The sequence below is a fragment of the Ochotona princeps genome, chromosome 14 (assembly GCF_030435755.1).
Source record: "Ochotona princeps isolate mOchPri1 chromosome 14, mOchPri1.hap1, whole genome shotgun sequence".
Lineage (NCBI taxonomy): Eukaryota > Metazoa > Chordata > Mammalia > Lagomorpha > Ochotonidae > Ochotona > Ochotona princeps.
The window spans coordinates 62888270-62904378 of NC_080845.1; the positions used below are offsets into that span (position 1 = coordinate 62888270).

The 16109-nt window shown below is 51.1% G+C and overlaps 1 protein-coding gene across 1 annotated transcript in view; it reads left to right on the top strand.

Annotated features, from left to right (window-relative positions):
* IPPK (inositol-pentakisphosphate 2-kinase) overlaps positions 1-16109 on the top strand; it is a 67530-nt gene that overhangs the window by 998 nt on the left and 50423 nt on the right. Inside the window, exons 2-4 of the mRNA XM_004598819.2 lie at positions 9003-9050; positions 11303-11398; positions 14948-15014. Of these exons, the coding sequence (XP_004598876.2) occupies positions 9003-9050; positions 11303-11398; positions 14948-15014 (211 nt within the window). The remainder of the gene's footprint in view (positions 1-9002; positions 9051-11302; positions 11399-14947; positions 15015-16109) is intronic.

The window sequence follows — 16109 nt, forward strand, 5'->3', positions numbered from 1 at the left end:
AAGTCACAGGCCGACTGGAGCTGGGCAGAGTTCCATCTCTCTACTGGGTGGCATAGGTCCGGTGCCTGCGTTGGTAAAGTAGGACTAGTAATAGCATTTGCTTTGGCGACTGCTGGGAGGTCACTGGAGCCCGAGCCCCACGAGTTGCAGCTCTCAGGTGGCAGTGGTCGTTGCGTTGGACAGAGAAGGAAAACAGGACTCAGGTCAAGGGCCCGCCCCAGTTCATCAGCATTTAAGGACGTGCGGGTGCTCTGTCCTTCTGCTGGCCACAGTGGCTGTGGCAGCGCGGAGCTTGGGCCCCTGGGCTCTGCCTGTGTCCCTTGCCAGGAGCTGCAGACCTGCTCACGCTTTCTAGGCAGGTGAACAATGGACAAGGCCAGGGTTGAGTCACCACGTGGGATGCCACGTTCCATGTGGGAGTGACTGATTTGAGTCTTGGTTGCTTCACAGAGGATCTAGTTTCCTGCTCAGGGGCAGAAGACAATTGCTTCAGTGCTTGGGTCTGCTACTCAGGTGAGAGGCCTGGGTGGTGTCTAGGGCTCCTGGCTGTGGCATGGCTCAGCCCTGGCTGTGGTGGACACGTGAGTTGAAGTGGATAAAGATCTCTTTCTGTTTTGTTGGCTTTCAACCCAGACGAAGATAAATGTGTGTAAGTAACAAAGAAAGTTTCCTCAGAGTGGTCCTTGGTGTGAAATGTGCTGGGTTCATTGCATTTTGAGGTTCCAGTGGGAGGTCCTTGAGTTGTCAGGTGTCTGTGATGATTCCCGAATCCTTTCCCCAAAACAAAAACTTGCCTTCCAGTTGTGTGATAAGATTGGATGTCACAGTTCTGCATTTTTAGGTAAAACTAGTGCTTCTTTTCACGTGGCTGCTGTGTTAAGTCTCAAAAGAAGCAGCAGAAGGAGGAACACATTTCAGACTGGGAGCAAAAGGATCCCCAGGGTTGGAAGGGCAGGGACTTTGGGCAGTCATCTGAGCCGGGAGCTCAGCACCACCTTGTTGCACAGCTGCCATCATTATGGCTGTGTTTTGATGTTTTATTTATTTATTTATATTGGAAAGTCAGATTTACAGAGAGAAGGAGAGACAGAAAGATCTTTCATATGCTGGTTCGCTCCCCAAGTGGCTGCAGTGGCTGGAACTGAGCCAGTCTGAAGCCAGGAGCCTGGAGCTCCTTCCAGGTATTCCACACAGATGCAGGGTCCCAAGGCCTTTGTTGTCTTATTGTGTCTATTCTTCCTTGCTTGGCTTTTTAAAACCTTAATATTTGAAATTGAGGGTTATCACAGTAAGGAGTGTCCAAGTCGGTGGCATTTGTGCCCAATGTGGATAAACTGAATCGTGCTGTGCAGCCTGGAGGAGTTTACCTTTGTACCTGTTTCGCCCTGGAGCATGGCCTGCCAGCTCAACCCTTGTTGGCATGCTTGTACACCAAGGAGGAGTGGGACCAACATGCCAGCCTACCAAGAGCCCATGGTGTCCATGGAGAGGGTGAGGGTGTGTGAGATGGAGAAGGTGGTGAGAGAGAACAGGAGGGGTGCTGCTCCTGTGGGGGCTGAGCATGTACACAGCCCTGCACCCCTCGAGGTGCCTGGGTCGGAAGTGTGTACACCCTGCTTCCTTCTCTCTTCAGCCCCTCAGATCCGTCTCGTTCAGTCCAAGAAAGAGGGAGGCCTTCACTGAGGTGTCCTGTCCCGGATGGGAACATCCAGTGCTCATCCCACAGAGCTGAAGCTTCCCTTGGGGCTGGGAAGACTTGCACACTCATTGGCCATCTGTGTTGGATGCTACTTCCTGTACCATCTGCATTGGCAGTGGCAGAGAGAGAAGGGCAGAAAGTGCATTCTGTGAATTGTGGGGCTTGTAGGAAAGGGGACTGGGAAGGAGTAGCTGAGCTTGGGCGCAGGGAGATGTGGGATGTACCCAAGCGTGGGCAAGAAGATGAACAGCAGGGCAACTCTTGGAGAGTAGGTGGTTTCTTTTCTTTCTTTCCTTTTCTTCTTCTTCTTTTTTTTGGTTGTCAGAGAAGCAGGATTTGAGAATTTGAGTTCTTTGATTCACTTTTTAAATTTCTGCAATAGGTGGGGCTGGGCCAGGCTTAAGCTACAAGCCAGGAACTTAATGCGGGTTGCTTCTGTGGGTGGCAGGGACTCGAGTATTGAACTGGTACCTACTGCCTCTCTGGATCCCATCAGCAGGAGGTAGAATGGGGAGTGGAGATAGGACTTGAACCTAGGCACTCTGATGTGGGGCATGAGCGTCTTAGCTGAATGCTAAGTGCTCACTTTGCCTTTCGGGCCTCATTCTGTCTTTGCTGGGGCCAGTGTTGCACCAGGCGCTGAGTCTGGCTGGTGCTTGTCTTGTGATGGGCTTGCACCACTCTCAGCTCGAGTGCACTGTCTCAGGCAGGTGCCTGGAGCTTCGGGAGTGGATCCCTCAGGGGGCTCTACGGGCAGGGGCATGCCCATCTAGGCCCAGGCTTTGCTCGGTGCAGCCTGAGGGTGTTACATTGGTGCCGGCAGCCACCACAAGTCAGTGAATGCTGTGTCCCTCTCCTGTGCTGTCCTGTGGCTGGACTTTTTTCCGTGGCTTCTGTACTTGCCACATCTCACCTCCAGCTCACTGGCCTTGGTCCAGCGTCCTGTCTGGTCAAGGTCACTACGCCTGTTGTTTTTTTCCTCTTTGTGAAGTGTCCAGGGCACCGAGCCTCTTGGGCCTCCTTGGTCTTGGGGTGCAGGAGCAGATGGTACCTGTGTTTGTCATGAAATTTTGTGGTCCTGAAATTTTCCTTCTTAAAAACTTTGCTATTGAGCTGGTCTAGCAACAAAGAGCTTTTTATCAGAAGTGGAAGGAAAGCTGGCCATTTCCAGTCATTCCAGTTTTGTAACCTTTCTGATTCTGAGGAGAGCTCAGATTGCTTACTTCGGTTTTGTTTAATTTTAAAATGTTATTGGAAAGCCACAGAGAGAGACTTTCCATCTGCTGGTTCTGCTCATCAGATCCCCCCCTCCCCGAGCCTGACCTTAATCTGGATCCCTGATATGGCTGGCAGGGAAACAAGTACTCAAGCCTTCCCTGGCCCCAGGGAGCCGAGTGGGAAGCTAGGGAGCTGGGGCTTGAACCAGTTCCCTGGAGCGACATCTTAACCCCTGCCCCAGACGCGGCCTGGGCCTGGGCTCTGTTAGTGCAGCAGACTTCTCTGGTGGCTAGGGTGCTTGGGCCTTGAAAGTTCAACAGGTGCCCTCACTATTTCTATTCTCATCTTGTGTTGTAGGATTTCATCACTGTTGCTTTAAGTAGATTTTGTTTATTTGAAAGAGGGAGGGAAGAATGTCTTTCATCTCTTGGATCACTTTCCAAATAGCCACAATAGCAAGGATTGGGTCAGGCTAAAGCCTGGAACCCAGGACTCTCTTGGGGTCTCACAGGGCATCAGGGGCTCAGCCACTGGAGCCGCCACCTGCTGTGTCCCGGGACTGCATTAGCAGGAGGTGGGATGAGAAACAGAGCAGCTGTGTGCTAGGCCAGGCACTCAGTTTGGGGTGTGGATGTCCCAAGCAGCTTCACCCCATGGAGCCATAGTGCTCTGTTCATTTTGTAGTGGAAGGAGTAAATTAAGCTATGTCTCTTTTAATATAGGGAAAGTTTATAAATAAGTTACAAAAAGATGATGTGTGATTCTAACTACAGGTGCAAGTGGTGGAAAAGTCAGTGTTATGTTTTGCGATAGCATTATTTATTAATTATTATTTTTAAAATATTTTCTAAGTTTGCTGCAGTGACTATGTAGTAGAATCAGGAAACACTTTTCTGAAAGTTTTTACTCTTCTACCTGTTCATTTCTAGTTTAGTTTTCTGTTTTGAGGAGATAATTAGGAATGTGAGACTCTTAAACCCAGAGGTATCTGTAGAGTTATGTGCGATGTTAATATAGTTCATGCTCTTCCTGAAGACACTGGAAGCATGTTAGAGTTTTTAGAGTGTTTCTTTTTTGGGCATATTTCCAAGCCTGGGCTGCTCCCTGCTCTACTTTTTACCTGAGCCTAGTGGAAGTAGTTTTAACTTTTGTTGCCACCAGTATCTAAAAATATGTTTGTCTGTTTTGATCTCCTGAAAAGGCAGAGAGTACATCCCCCGCACCCCTACCTGCCTGCCTGCGGTCAGCTGGAGTGTCTCCAACAGCCAGGGCTGGGCAGTCATACATGAGGAGCCAGAAGCTTCGTCTGGATCTCCCTCTGGGGAGTAGGGGCCCAGGTACCTGAGCCATCATCACTGCCTTCTAGTATACATCAGCAAAAAACTGGGTTGGAAGCAGAGTGGCCGGGACTCTCAACTGGCACTCAATGCAATGTGGTGGCTTAGTGTGTGCCTGCCCCTGCCACTAGCCTTTTTAGAAAACAAAAAATAGCCTATTCTGCATTTGGATTTTTTGAAAATTACTAGTTATTTGTATTTGAAATTTGCAGAGAGAAAGACAAATCTTCCATCCGCTGTTTCACTTCCCAAACAGCCACAACAGCCTGAGCTAAACTGCCGAAACCAAGAGCTTCTGGCTGTCTTACGTGGGTGCAAGGATCCACGGATTTGAGCCATTCTTCACTAGTTTCCCTGGCCAAAAGCAGGGAACTGGATCTGAAATGGAACAGCTGGAACATGAACCAGTGCCCACATGGGGTGTTGGCGCCACAGGTGGAGGCGTTTGCTGTGCCATAGTGCTGGCTCATGCTTTTGAATATTGTCCTTCAGGCTGATGTTTCTGATGTACCTTCTTTCTTGAGGCTCTTTGCTCTAGCTGGGCTCACTGCTGCAGCTGAGAGCCCCGTGTGAGGCACCTGCTGGCTTTATACCTTAATTTGTGCCGCAGTGGCGTGGTTAGGAGTGACTTCCAGGCGGTGCTCCCTTTGATTGTCAGCCCTTTGGTGGTAGCTTCTGGGTGTGTGGAGGTGTGAGGTTCTCTGTCTCACACTAGTGTCCACTGGAGTTCTTTGAGATGGCCGTGGACTCCGTGGACTAGGACAGGGGTCGGGTGGAGCAACTGAGGATAGTGCTGTGCCGGGGGGCAGGATGGGGAGGGGGCAGACAGTAGTCCGTGGTGGGTGGACTCTGCTGCTCAGGCCTGGCAAAGTGGGTCCCTCAGCCCCTGCTGTGTGCCGGCAACCACAGGGAGCCTGAGCCTTGGTCCAGGCCCACCTTAGCTTGCTCAGCTCCACCTCACATGACCTAGCTGATTCTGCAGATGCTGCTTGGCTGGGGAGCAGCATCTGGTTCCCCTAGATCTGAGCTGCCCTGGAGGAGGAACCTCATCTTCTGTAAAGTGAGACTGTGGAGGGGGAGATGGGGACCTGATGTGGTTTGGGAGTGGAGCCTGGCACCCAGCCTGGGCTGTTGATGGCAGGATAGCGATCGCACGGGTATGAACACTAGTGTAAAGACTGATGTTATTTCTTATTGGAGAGAAGTGAGGATTAACCCCGGGAGCACTGCTGCTCTGATGCCCCTTTCTCCTGGACCTGTGGGTGGTTTGGCTTTGCATAGCATCCTGTGTAATTTGTTTTTAAAATTTTCTTCTTCCTGTCTTAAAAACAAATTTATTTATTTGAAAGGCAGAGCAATAGAGAGCAAACGAGAGAGCAATAAGCACTTCCAGCTGCTGTTTTATTTCCCAAATAGCTGCAGTGGCCATGGCTGGGCCACCCAAAGCCAGAAACCTATGGCTCTATCCAGGTCTTCCACATGTGTGTTAGGAGCCCGAGGACCTGGGCCGTCCTTCCCTCACTGCTTTCCCAGGCATATCAAGCAGGGGAGCTGGATTGGAAGTGGACTCGAACTGGTTCCCCTATGGGATGATCGTTTTTTCAGGCAGTGGCTTATCCCAATGTACCACCACATAGACAGGCTGGTAATGGGTTTCTGAATTAGCTTTGAACTTGGTATTAATGATGTTTGTGTGTGTGTAAATGTAGCATTGCAAAGGAAATCTGTATTTTCTACTTGTAAGTACAGAAAACAACTGCTTCTCCTGCCTTCGCTGGGAACGCAGTGGCAGTCCTGCAACGTGGGAAGTGTGTTTGCAGATGGATGCTGCCAGGTGAGGGATGTGTCCTGTGGGCCTGTGGCTCCTTGGCTCTGGGGAATCTCTTGCCAAGGCTGCCGTGGGGCATTTCTGCTGTGAGAAGATGGCATGTCTTATCCAGCATGGCCCATCCCAGGACTGTTTGGCTATGGACATCTGTTGGGCAGCATGTTCATCCATTCCCTTATGCGTCCAGTTGCCATGGAACTTGGGGTGTGCTGTCTTCAGGTGTGAGCAAGCTTTCCTGGTGTAGGTCGAGAGCTTGGGGTGGGCCCTGACAAGGGGGGTGTTTCTGTGCCAGCCCTGCTTCGTGTTACTTCCTGTCTGACCAGGCTAGGCTGAACCTGGGAAACTTATCCTTTCCTCGGTCGCACTTAGGATGGTTGGAAGTGAGTTGCCATGGTGCTGTTGTTAGTGAAGAGCTGTGCTATGTGTGGTGTCTCATTGTATTGGGACAGTGCCATCCCATCCAGGTAAGGAGTGAACCCACTGTTAGGAGGGTGGGTTTTCAGAAGGTTGTCCAGATTTAAGAATTCTGTTTTTCCTTGAATCTTGATGGATTTGAATTCCATTAAAATCAGACCTGGTCAGTGGATTCCTGAGATTGCTTGTTCATGCTTGGGACTTGGGAGGAGACAGTGGCAGCATGCTCACCCTTGTCCTCCACTCCCCAGCGCTAGACTAGGGCGCTGGGGGAGGGCTGGCCAACCAGTGACTTAGCAGGGACCCTGGGATGCAGCGCTGACCCTCCGGTGGGACTCAGCAGGGGCCAGGTCTGAGCCACAGTGGCCAGGTTTGAAGAGAAGCAGCAAGGGCAGGATGTGTGCTCTGAAAGGGCTGGTGGGTAGAGACTAGGGGGAGCTGCCAGGGAGACTGGCCAGGCCTCCGTGGGCTCTTTTGTTGCCTAGTCTGTGTTTTGATCTAGGAAGCTGCACTCTCGGCCCTTCTCTGGTGTGCTGTTGCCTTCTGCCCCTCTTGGGCCTTGCCCTGTGGCTCTAAGTGCCCGGGTTGCCAGGACCCCTGCCAAGGCCTGCTCTCTACCTGCTGTGCAGATGGGACCCTCTTAGGCACACTGCTTCCCAGGCAGTGTGTGTTCTTGTGCGAGTTAATATGTGGAATAAATGTAAAAAAAAGATATGAAAAGTAAAATATTCAAATAAGCAGAAATTTACAAAAAAGATGATTGTAGGAGTTGCCACCCGGAGGTAGGGACACCCTTTCAGACTTCTACAAAGCAGCACAGCAACTCTTAAAAATTCTTGTTTAAAAAATTGAAATTGGGGGCCCGGTGGCATGGCTTAGCAGCTAAAGTCCTCGCTTTGAACGCGCCGAGATCCCATCTGGGCACCGGTTCTAATCCCGGCAGCTCCACTTCCCATCCAGCTCCCTGCTTGTGGCCTGGGAAAGCAGTGGAGGACGGCCCAAAGCCTTGGGGCCCTGCATCCATGTGGGAGACCCGGAAGAAGTTCCTGGCTCCTGTGTTCAGATCGGCGCAGTTGCACTCACTTTGGGAGTGATTCATCAGACGGAAGATCTTCCTCTCAGTCTCTCCTCCTCTCTGTATATCTGACTTTGTAATAAAAATAAATAAATCTTAGAAAAAAATTGAAATTGAAGTGTAACATGCCCAATGAAAGTACTCAAATTGTTAAGAGTTTAGTCAGATCGTTGCCAGGGACCCATGATCCCATGATCAGTTTCTTTTAGAACCCTGCCTAGAGCCTGTGCCCTGCTGCCCAGCGCTGGGCACCAGCGTGATACCCCTATGTATGTCTGCATGTGCACATGTTTGTCTTTGCTTCTATGACAGTGCACGCTCCATGTAGCAGTGTGTGATGACCTGAGCACCCTTCTGTTAATTTACTTGAAAGAGACAGATCTTCAGTTCCCTGGTTGAGAACTCGAGATTCTTGTCATTGCCAAGACTGGGCCTGGAACTCTGAATCCAGGCCTCCCATGGGGACAGCAGAGATCCAGGTATTTGGGCTGTTAACAGGTACTTGGGTATATGATTAGCTGCTAATTGGATCTGAAGCTAGGAGGCCTGGGCCCAAACTGGAACCCAGTCACTCTGGGAGTTTGGATGTCCCAACACCAAATAGTTGCCCCTAAAATATATTTATTTATGTGTGAGAGAGGAAGAGATGGAGAGGCTGAGATCTGCCATCCACGTGTGGTTCCTAAAACAATTTGGGGCTGGGCTCGGCTGAGGCTGGGAGCCAGGAGCTCAAATGCAGGTCTCTCATGTGGTGGCTGGGACCTACAGCCATCGCTAGCTGCTTTCCAGGGTGAACATTAGCAGGAAGTTGAAACTGAGCATGGAATCGGACTCAAACAACTCATTCACTCTGATCTGTCCCCGCCCCCGCTGCTTCTGTATTTAATTATCCTGCTACTGTTGAATTCAGGTTGCTTTCATTTTACTTGGAATTAAAAATGGTGCTTATACACACAATAGCTAAAACCTTCTGTGTTTCCTTAATTATTTCTTTTTTTTTTAAAGATTTATTTATTTTTATTACAAAGTCAGATATACAGAGAGGAGGAGAGACAGAGAGGAAGATCTTCCATCCAATGATTCACTCCCCAAGTGAGCGCAACGGCTGGTGCTGCACCCATCTGCTGCCGGGGATTAGAACCGACGCCCATATGGGATTCAAGGCGAGGACTTTAGCTGCCAGGCCACGCAGCCGGGCCCTCCTTAATTATTTCTTTAAGATAAGTGTCTGAGAGTGGCAGGCTGGGTCAAAGGCCAAGGAATCTCTTGGGCTGCCATACCCTCCAGGTGCCTGGGGCGTCCCGGCTGCCTTGCCCTCAGCTTCGGCATGGGCTCTGTGTGTTGAGGGTGGGGCCCACCTGCTGACCCCTGGTGGCCAGGTTTGTGGGAGGTTGATTAGACTGATGGCACTTCTGTTTTGTTTCCCAATAGCGCTGTGTTGTGCTGCGTTTCCTGAAGTTTCCTCCAAACAGGAAGAAGGTAAGATTATTGGGTTTCCTACACAGTTTTTACAACCGTTAGCCACCCTCCCTGCTCCCCAGCCCTGCCCTGCAGAAGTATTAATGGTAGTTGCAGAAATTTAAGATTGACTTAGCATTCAAAGAAGGATGTGATGTGTCCTTTGTTCCTGACATAAAATATCTGTGTGACCCTAACCCTTAGACCTGTGATGTCACTTTGTGGGCCTGAGTGGGAGCTGCCCTGGCCCAGTGTGGGTCCTGATGCTGCCCTCATCACAAGGCGTTCACACCAAGACCAGGCCTACACTCTGCCTTTCCTGGGTCCTTTGCGCTTGCTACCTCAGTTTCCCTGTCTGTGGACTTGTGCCCAAGCCTACTGAGTGTCGCATCATGGTAGGACTGTGTGACTGTTGAGAGAGATCACAAGGTTTCTGTTTGCTGAGCCATCCGAGCAGGATGCCGTGGCACCTGCAGACGCAGAGTGTAACTGGCCTCTCTGCTTCCATGTGTGTTTCAGCAGTCTCAAGGGCCTTCCCATGTCTGTGGCTCGCTCTTGGCGCCCATGTCACCCAGGCAGGCCTGCAGGGGAGACAGATTCGTCCAGCTGTTGCTCTACTGAGGGATAGTTGAGGTGTGAAACAGGTGGGCTATGAGGGGGCACCCCACAGTGGCACCTGAGGAGCTCCTTTGAGGTGGTTGTGTCAAGGGGAGGACACAGAGCTGATGACTGCCATATTGAAGAGCCGTGGGAGATGGCACGTTGAGGGCCATAGGCTGGAGATTAGAGAAGGAAAGCAGGAACATTGATCGGTGCTGTGCATATGTGGGACAGAGCACAGGTTTGGTTTCATAGTAGGAGGGGAGAGCTGGGTGTTGCTGCTGGTGGAGACTGTAACACTCCGTAACTCTAGCTTCAGCTGCCGAGGAACACAGCCCTCTGTTCAGTTTGTGTGTTTTTTTTTTTCTAAAAGATTTATTCATTTTATGACAGCCAGATATACACAGAGGAGGAGAGACAGAGAGGAAGATCTTCCGTCCAATGATTCACTCCCCAAGTGAGCCTCAACGGGCCGGTGCGCGCCGATCTGAAGCTGGGAACCCGGAACCTCTTCCGGGTCTCCCACGCGGGTGCAGGGTCCCAATGCATTGGGCCGTCCTCGACTGCTTTCCCAGGCCACAAGCAGGGAACTGGATGGGAAGTGGAGCTGCCGGGATTAGAACCGGCGCCCAGATGGGATCCCGGGGCTTTCAAGGCGAGGACTTTAGCCGCTAGGCCACACTGCCGGGCCCAAGTTTGTGTGTTTTTTTGTGGCCAAAAAATATCCGGGGTGGGCTCCAGCCTCCTGCAGGTGCCCTTCCCCATTGTTTTTCAGTGGCTGTAGCACCCTACACCCTTAGTGGGTCTCTGTCAGGCTTTCCTGTGTGGGCTGACGGGGGACAGTGTCTTCCCAGAAGCGTTTGTCTCATTTGTATGCAAATGGCTCAGCTTGAGTGGCTGTGTCATCCAGGGACCAGGGCTGCTTCTCCTGTTTGTCAGCAGCTGGGCTTTGGTCCATGGGGCTCACCGGGTATACTGTGGGGCTTTCTGTGGGGCTGAATTTTGAGGAGTTTCTCCCGGCGTGGGCTGCAGGCCATGTACATGAACAGCAGCTGTGCAAGGCAGACTTGGAGCAAGTGGAGAGTTCTCCAGGAGCTAAACGAGTACAGGTTAGGGTTGGGAGTGAGTGTGGATCCTGCCGCAAGGGTGCAGGCATGTCCTGAGACCTGTGTGCACAATGAGAACTACAGGTAAGTCACCCTTTGTGGTCATTACTCTGTTAGCAGCAGCCGTTCTCTTAGCTGGAGGAGGGAGATAGGCTGATTGCCTGTCTTTGGTCTCACTAGCTTACTGACTTTCGGAACCTCAGACGAAGGGGCAGATGTTTCATTCTACATTTGGAGGTTGAAGAGTTATGTCTAAAGCCTGAACAACTTTGAGCTATGAAAGGTTCCCAGTCAAGTTGCACAGGAGACCTATGGAGCTGCGGTACTCCTTTGAGGGGTGGGAGTGGGAGGTGTGACCTGGAGGTGCGTAGTTGGGGCAGGAGGGGAACCCCAGCTGAAAGACCACAGGGCAGCAGTGGGGTCCCTCTCCCAGCCAAGGCCCACTGCCTGGTTCTCTTTGTGGCTTGGCTGCCCTTGCTTGTGCTTGAGTTCATTTTGTGTCCGTTTTTTGGGAAGACTCAGCACGTAGGTCCATGCCTCAGGAAGTCCTGTGCTTGTCTTTTGCAGACCTCGGAAGAGATATTTCAGCACCTGCAGAGCATAGTGGACTTTGGCAAAAATGTCATGAAGGAGTTTTTGGGGGAGAGCTATGTTCACTGTGGGGTAAGTGATTCTTTTCGTGTTGCCTAAGTTCACAAGCTTGTTCTATATCTGCAGCATGCTCAGTGTCTCTCATTATTTGGAACCTTATGCTTCAAGATAATCCTCGTGGGTCTCCAAGTATTTTTCCACTTGCTGTGTTGTGCGGGGGCAGAGCAGATGCTGCAATCCTCATTTTCTAGCTGAGGAATTGAAAGTTTCAGAGAGAGATCTTCCTTGCCAGAACCCTGGGAGGCTGCTCTTCTGTAGGAGGTCATTGTGCGAGCCTAAAAGGCTGGTGGTGTTCTTGGTTCCCGGGGCCCCTTCCGGAGGACTGGGGAACAGGGGCCAGGGTCTGTCCTGACCTGATCATGCGGCATGAGATGTGGGCCCTGTCTCTGCTCATCATATCTATTAAGGGCTCCCTTGGCTAATTTAATTTTTAAAAATTGGGGAGCCGTGAGAGCCCATCAGTGTTGCTCTCCTGGTTTGCTTTCTGAGCAGAGCTGCAGTGCAGCCCAAGGCCCGACAGGGCTCTTATCCCAGCCATCCTCGACTGCCACAACTTGGCACGTGTTTGGAGGCCACAAGGACGTGTTGGGAAGATTCGTGCAAGTGCCCCACAGTGTGTGTTGTGGGTGGTGTCTGCGCCCAAAACTGTTTTCTCTTCCAGAGGAGAATATTCTCACTGGGGTGCCCTGGCTGTTCATGTGACTGCATTGTGACCCCTCTGGGTGGACAGAGATAGGGGTTCCAGTGGTCACTGGTCAGTTGGGCTTTGAGGACAGGGACAGGATTGGGAGTATCTGGGGACAGCAGATGCCTTGGCTCTAGGTCTGCCTAGGCATAAAGAGCGGTCGTGAACCTCCCTTCAGTGATGGAGATTGACCCACAAGGGTGATGCGCTACCTCTCTCCTCTGCAGTGGCCACTCTCCCAGTGAGACGGCACGCTCTTGGCAGGTGCCCGAGGGAACAGGTGCCCAGGGAAATGAGGGCACAAGCACATCTGCAGGCAGAGCCATTCTTGGTTCAAGGACACCGGGCTGGGACTGAAGGGCCAAGCAGAGCCTTCTGGAAGGCATTTTATCCCATTTGCCCTGGCACAGGCTGACAGCCAGCCACCTTGATGAGGTCATGGGGCTGAGACAGACACGCAGGCCCTGCCCTGCCATGGTCTGGGAGACTGTGTGTCCGCAGGACCTGGAGCGTGGAGCAGGGCCTGGGCCCTCTGTCTGTTGCCTCTTTCATCCTGGAGGAGCAGGACGTTTGGAAGTGACAGTCCTGAGGTCAGATGTGTCTGGGGCTTTGTTCACTCCCTTGTGTGATCTCACAGGTTGGTGTGTTGATGGCCTGGGCACTAGAGGAAGCAGATGCCTGATTGGCTGAGGCCATACCTGGAACTCCTCACACGTAGCCACACCCCAGGCACAGCTCAGGAGGTGAAGGGCTGGATGGATGTCTGTTCTCTGGTTTGGGCGTGGGCCAGGGTGGTGCCTCAAACCTTAAAGAGTATTCTTACTGTAAACATTGTGTCTTGACCTGAAACAGTTGTCCTGGTTGTGAACTCATTAGCTTACAGCTGCTCGGAAGAAACCCAGCTTTTTACCCTTTAGCTGGCATAGGCATGGCTGGGGAACTGCCTGCTGCTGCATCGTGGTATGAGCAAGATGTTTCTAGAGCAACTTCCTTACAGTTACAATCATTAATCCTTAGTCAATTTTTCCCTCTTGTTAATCTTTTTTAAAGATTTATTTATTTTTATCGCAAAGTCAGATATACAGAGAGGAGGAAAGACAGAGAGGAAGATCTTCCGTCCAATGGTTCACTTCTCAAGTGACCGCAATGCCTGGTGCTGCGCCGATCCAAAGCCAGGAGCCAGAAACTTCCTCCGGGTCTCCCATGTGGGTGCAAGTCCCAAGGCTTTGGGCCATCCTCTGCTGCTTTCCCAGGCCACAAGCAGGGAGCTGGATGGGAAGTGGAGCTGCCGGGATTAGAACTGGCACCCAATGGGATCTTGGCATGTTCAAGGTGAGGACTTTAGCCGCTAGACTACCGCACTGGGTCCTTGTTAATTTTTTAATAAGATTTATTTTTATTGGAAAGACAGATTTACAGAGAGGAGGAGAGAAAAAGAGAAATATCTTCCATCTGCCTTTCACTTCTCAAGTGTCAGCAGCAGCTGGAGCTGAGCTAATCCAAAGCCAGAGCTAGGAGCTTCTTCCCGGTCTCCCACATGGGCACAGTGTCCCAAGGCATTGGGCCGTCCTCTGCTGCTTTCCCAGGCCACAAGCAGGGATCTGGATGGGAAGTGGAACAGGTGGGACACGAATCGACACGCATATGGGATCCTGGTGGATACAAGGCACAGATTTAGCCCTTGAACCATTGAGCTTGACCCTGATTGTTATGTCTGGAATTGGCATCTGCGCCCTTGGTACTTAGGGCTTGGTTGAAATGGATCGAGAACCTGGACTCTCAGGGTAACAGGTAAAGTCGGGGCTTGAGGTGATGGCATCCCTGAGGAGTGCTGGTTCCTGTTCTGGCTGCTGCACTTCCTATTCAACTTCCTGTTAATGGCCTGGGAAAACAGCAGAAGGTGACCCAAGTGTTTGACCTCCTTCCACTGCTTGGGAGACCAGGATGAAGCTCCTGGCTGCTGGCTTCGGTCTGACCCAGCCTTGGCTGTTGTAGCAATCTGAGTAGTAAACTGGTAGATGGCAGATCTCCCTATGTGTGTCTCCCTGTCTCTAATGAGATGATATAAGTTTTGTGTTTTCAGATCTTCATGTTTTCCACTCTTTTGTTGCTTTTCTAGTTCAATATTCGATGTTTGTGTTTTTGTTTTAAATCAACTGACTTTTCATCAGTTTAAAGCAGATTAGGTAGGTGATAAAAAGTGCCAGGCCGGGCAGGGGGAGCTGTGACCGGTCGGGTCTTTCCTTGAGCAGGATCCCAGCATGCTTGCTTGAAGAAGGAGGTCTGCTGTGTGTACCTGGAACCATGAGAGGTCAGGGGATATGGTGGACGTTGTGCGTTAAATGCAATCTCTCTCATTTGGGAAGTTGCAAGAAGCAGCTGAGTGGAGAGAAGCTGGACATTGGCCAAGCAGCACGCTAGCCATCTCAACCTGTCAGACTTTGTGCTTCTACACAGGTGGGAGTGTAGGACACTCACCTTGTCTGAGGTCACTGAGGTTCTTACACAGGGACTAAGAGCTGCACCAGACCCCTGCTCCCTGTCCATGCTCTGTGGGGCCTAGAAGGGGCCCCAGGAAGTGATCTGTGGCAGAGATTTGCTGTAGGGGGACACTGGCCATGATGCCGCATGCCCGCCATTCTGGCTGCTCTGATGGGCAGAGACAGCCACTCCTTAGTAGCGGAGGTGTTGATGTTTCTTTGTAATCTAAAATGCTCTGAGAATACCTGGCCAGCTTTGGTTCTCCACAGTTTTCATTGTGGTAAGGTACACATAACCATGTATCATTGAAACTATTTTTAGATGTACACTTTTGAGATATTCACAATGTTTTTCACACTGTTGAATAACGACACTGTTGCTTGTTTTTCTTACAGGAAGTTGTTCAGTTGCCTTTAGAGTTTGTGAAACAGCTCTGTATAAAGATACAGTCTGAAAGGCCAGGTAAGTGCCTTCTGATTATTTGCATTTTAAAATACCTCATTTGACAACTGTTTGAGATAATCATCCAGGGTAGGGACATGCTGTTTTCTGCAGGCCAGAAACTTCATTCGTTGAGGTAGCAGTTGTAGGAGCTCAGGGTACACATCTGTGTATTAGAAAACCAGCGTAGTGTGTGAAATATTTGGTCAGGAGCTAGTTAACAAAGCTTTACGTAACAGCACTGCAGTGGGAGAGCTGAGAAACTTAGGGAAGGGAAAAGGTGCTGGGAAATTTAAGATAAGAATGAAAGCGAACCAAGTGCTGGGTCTGGGTTCTGCTGGGGCTGGGAGGAACAGGCTGTTGCTGTTGGAGAGGCCAGGAAAGTAGAGTGCAGTGGGCGTATTGGCTCCAGTGCTTGCTGGCTGTGGGACAGATGGAGGGCGGCTCCAGGGTTCTGTCTCCAGCTGCTCAAGCAGCCCACTCACCATTTCATTTTATAATAACAACCAAACCTTTGCCACTCAGTAGCTAGAGCTGTGCTGCTTTCATAATAATGACTTGGAATGTTGCCTACTGAGGTAGGGGGGAAGCCGGTCTTGTCTGTGTGTACACTGCAGCTTCAGGAGTTCTGGGCTGGGAGCGTTCTGGTGCCCTGGATATTGGGAAGGGTCTATGGTGGGTATATGCTGCATCCTCCTCCTGTGAATTCATGGGCACAGGGAGATAGGGAATTAAGGGACCATCCCAAGACCACCTCACTGGGTTTGTTTGTTTCTCTCCTGAAGATTTATTTACTTATTTCAAAGGCAGAGAGAGGGAGGAGGCGAGGCGAGGCAAGGCAAGGCGAAGCTTGGTGAGGTGAGGAGAGAGCAGAGGTGAGGGGAGGAGAGGCTAAGAGCTAGAGGCGATGTGAGGAGAGGTGAGAGGAGAAGGAAAAGTGAGGGGAGGCAAGGGGAGGTGATTGGAGGCTTGGCAAGGTGAGGTGAGTAGAGTTGAGGTGAGGCTAGGAGAGACGAGAAGTAGCAAGAGGAGAGGTGAGATGAGGCGAGGCAATTTGAGGAGAGATGAAAAGAGGGGAGGAGAGGAGAGAGACAAGGCGAGGCTAAGGGACGAGAA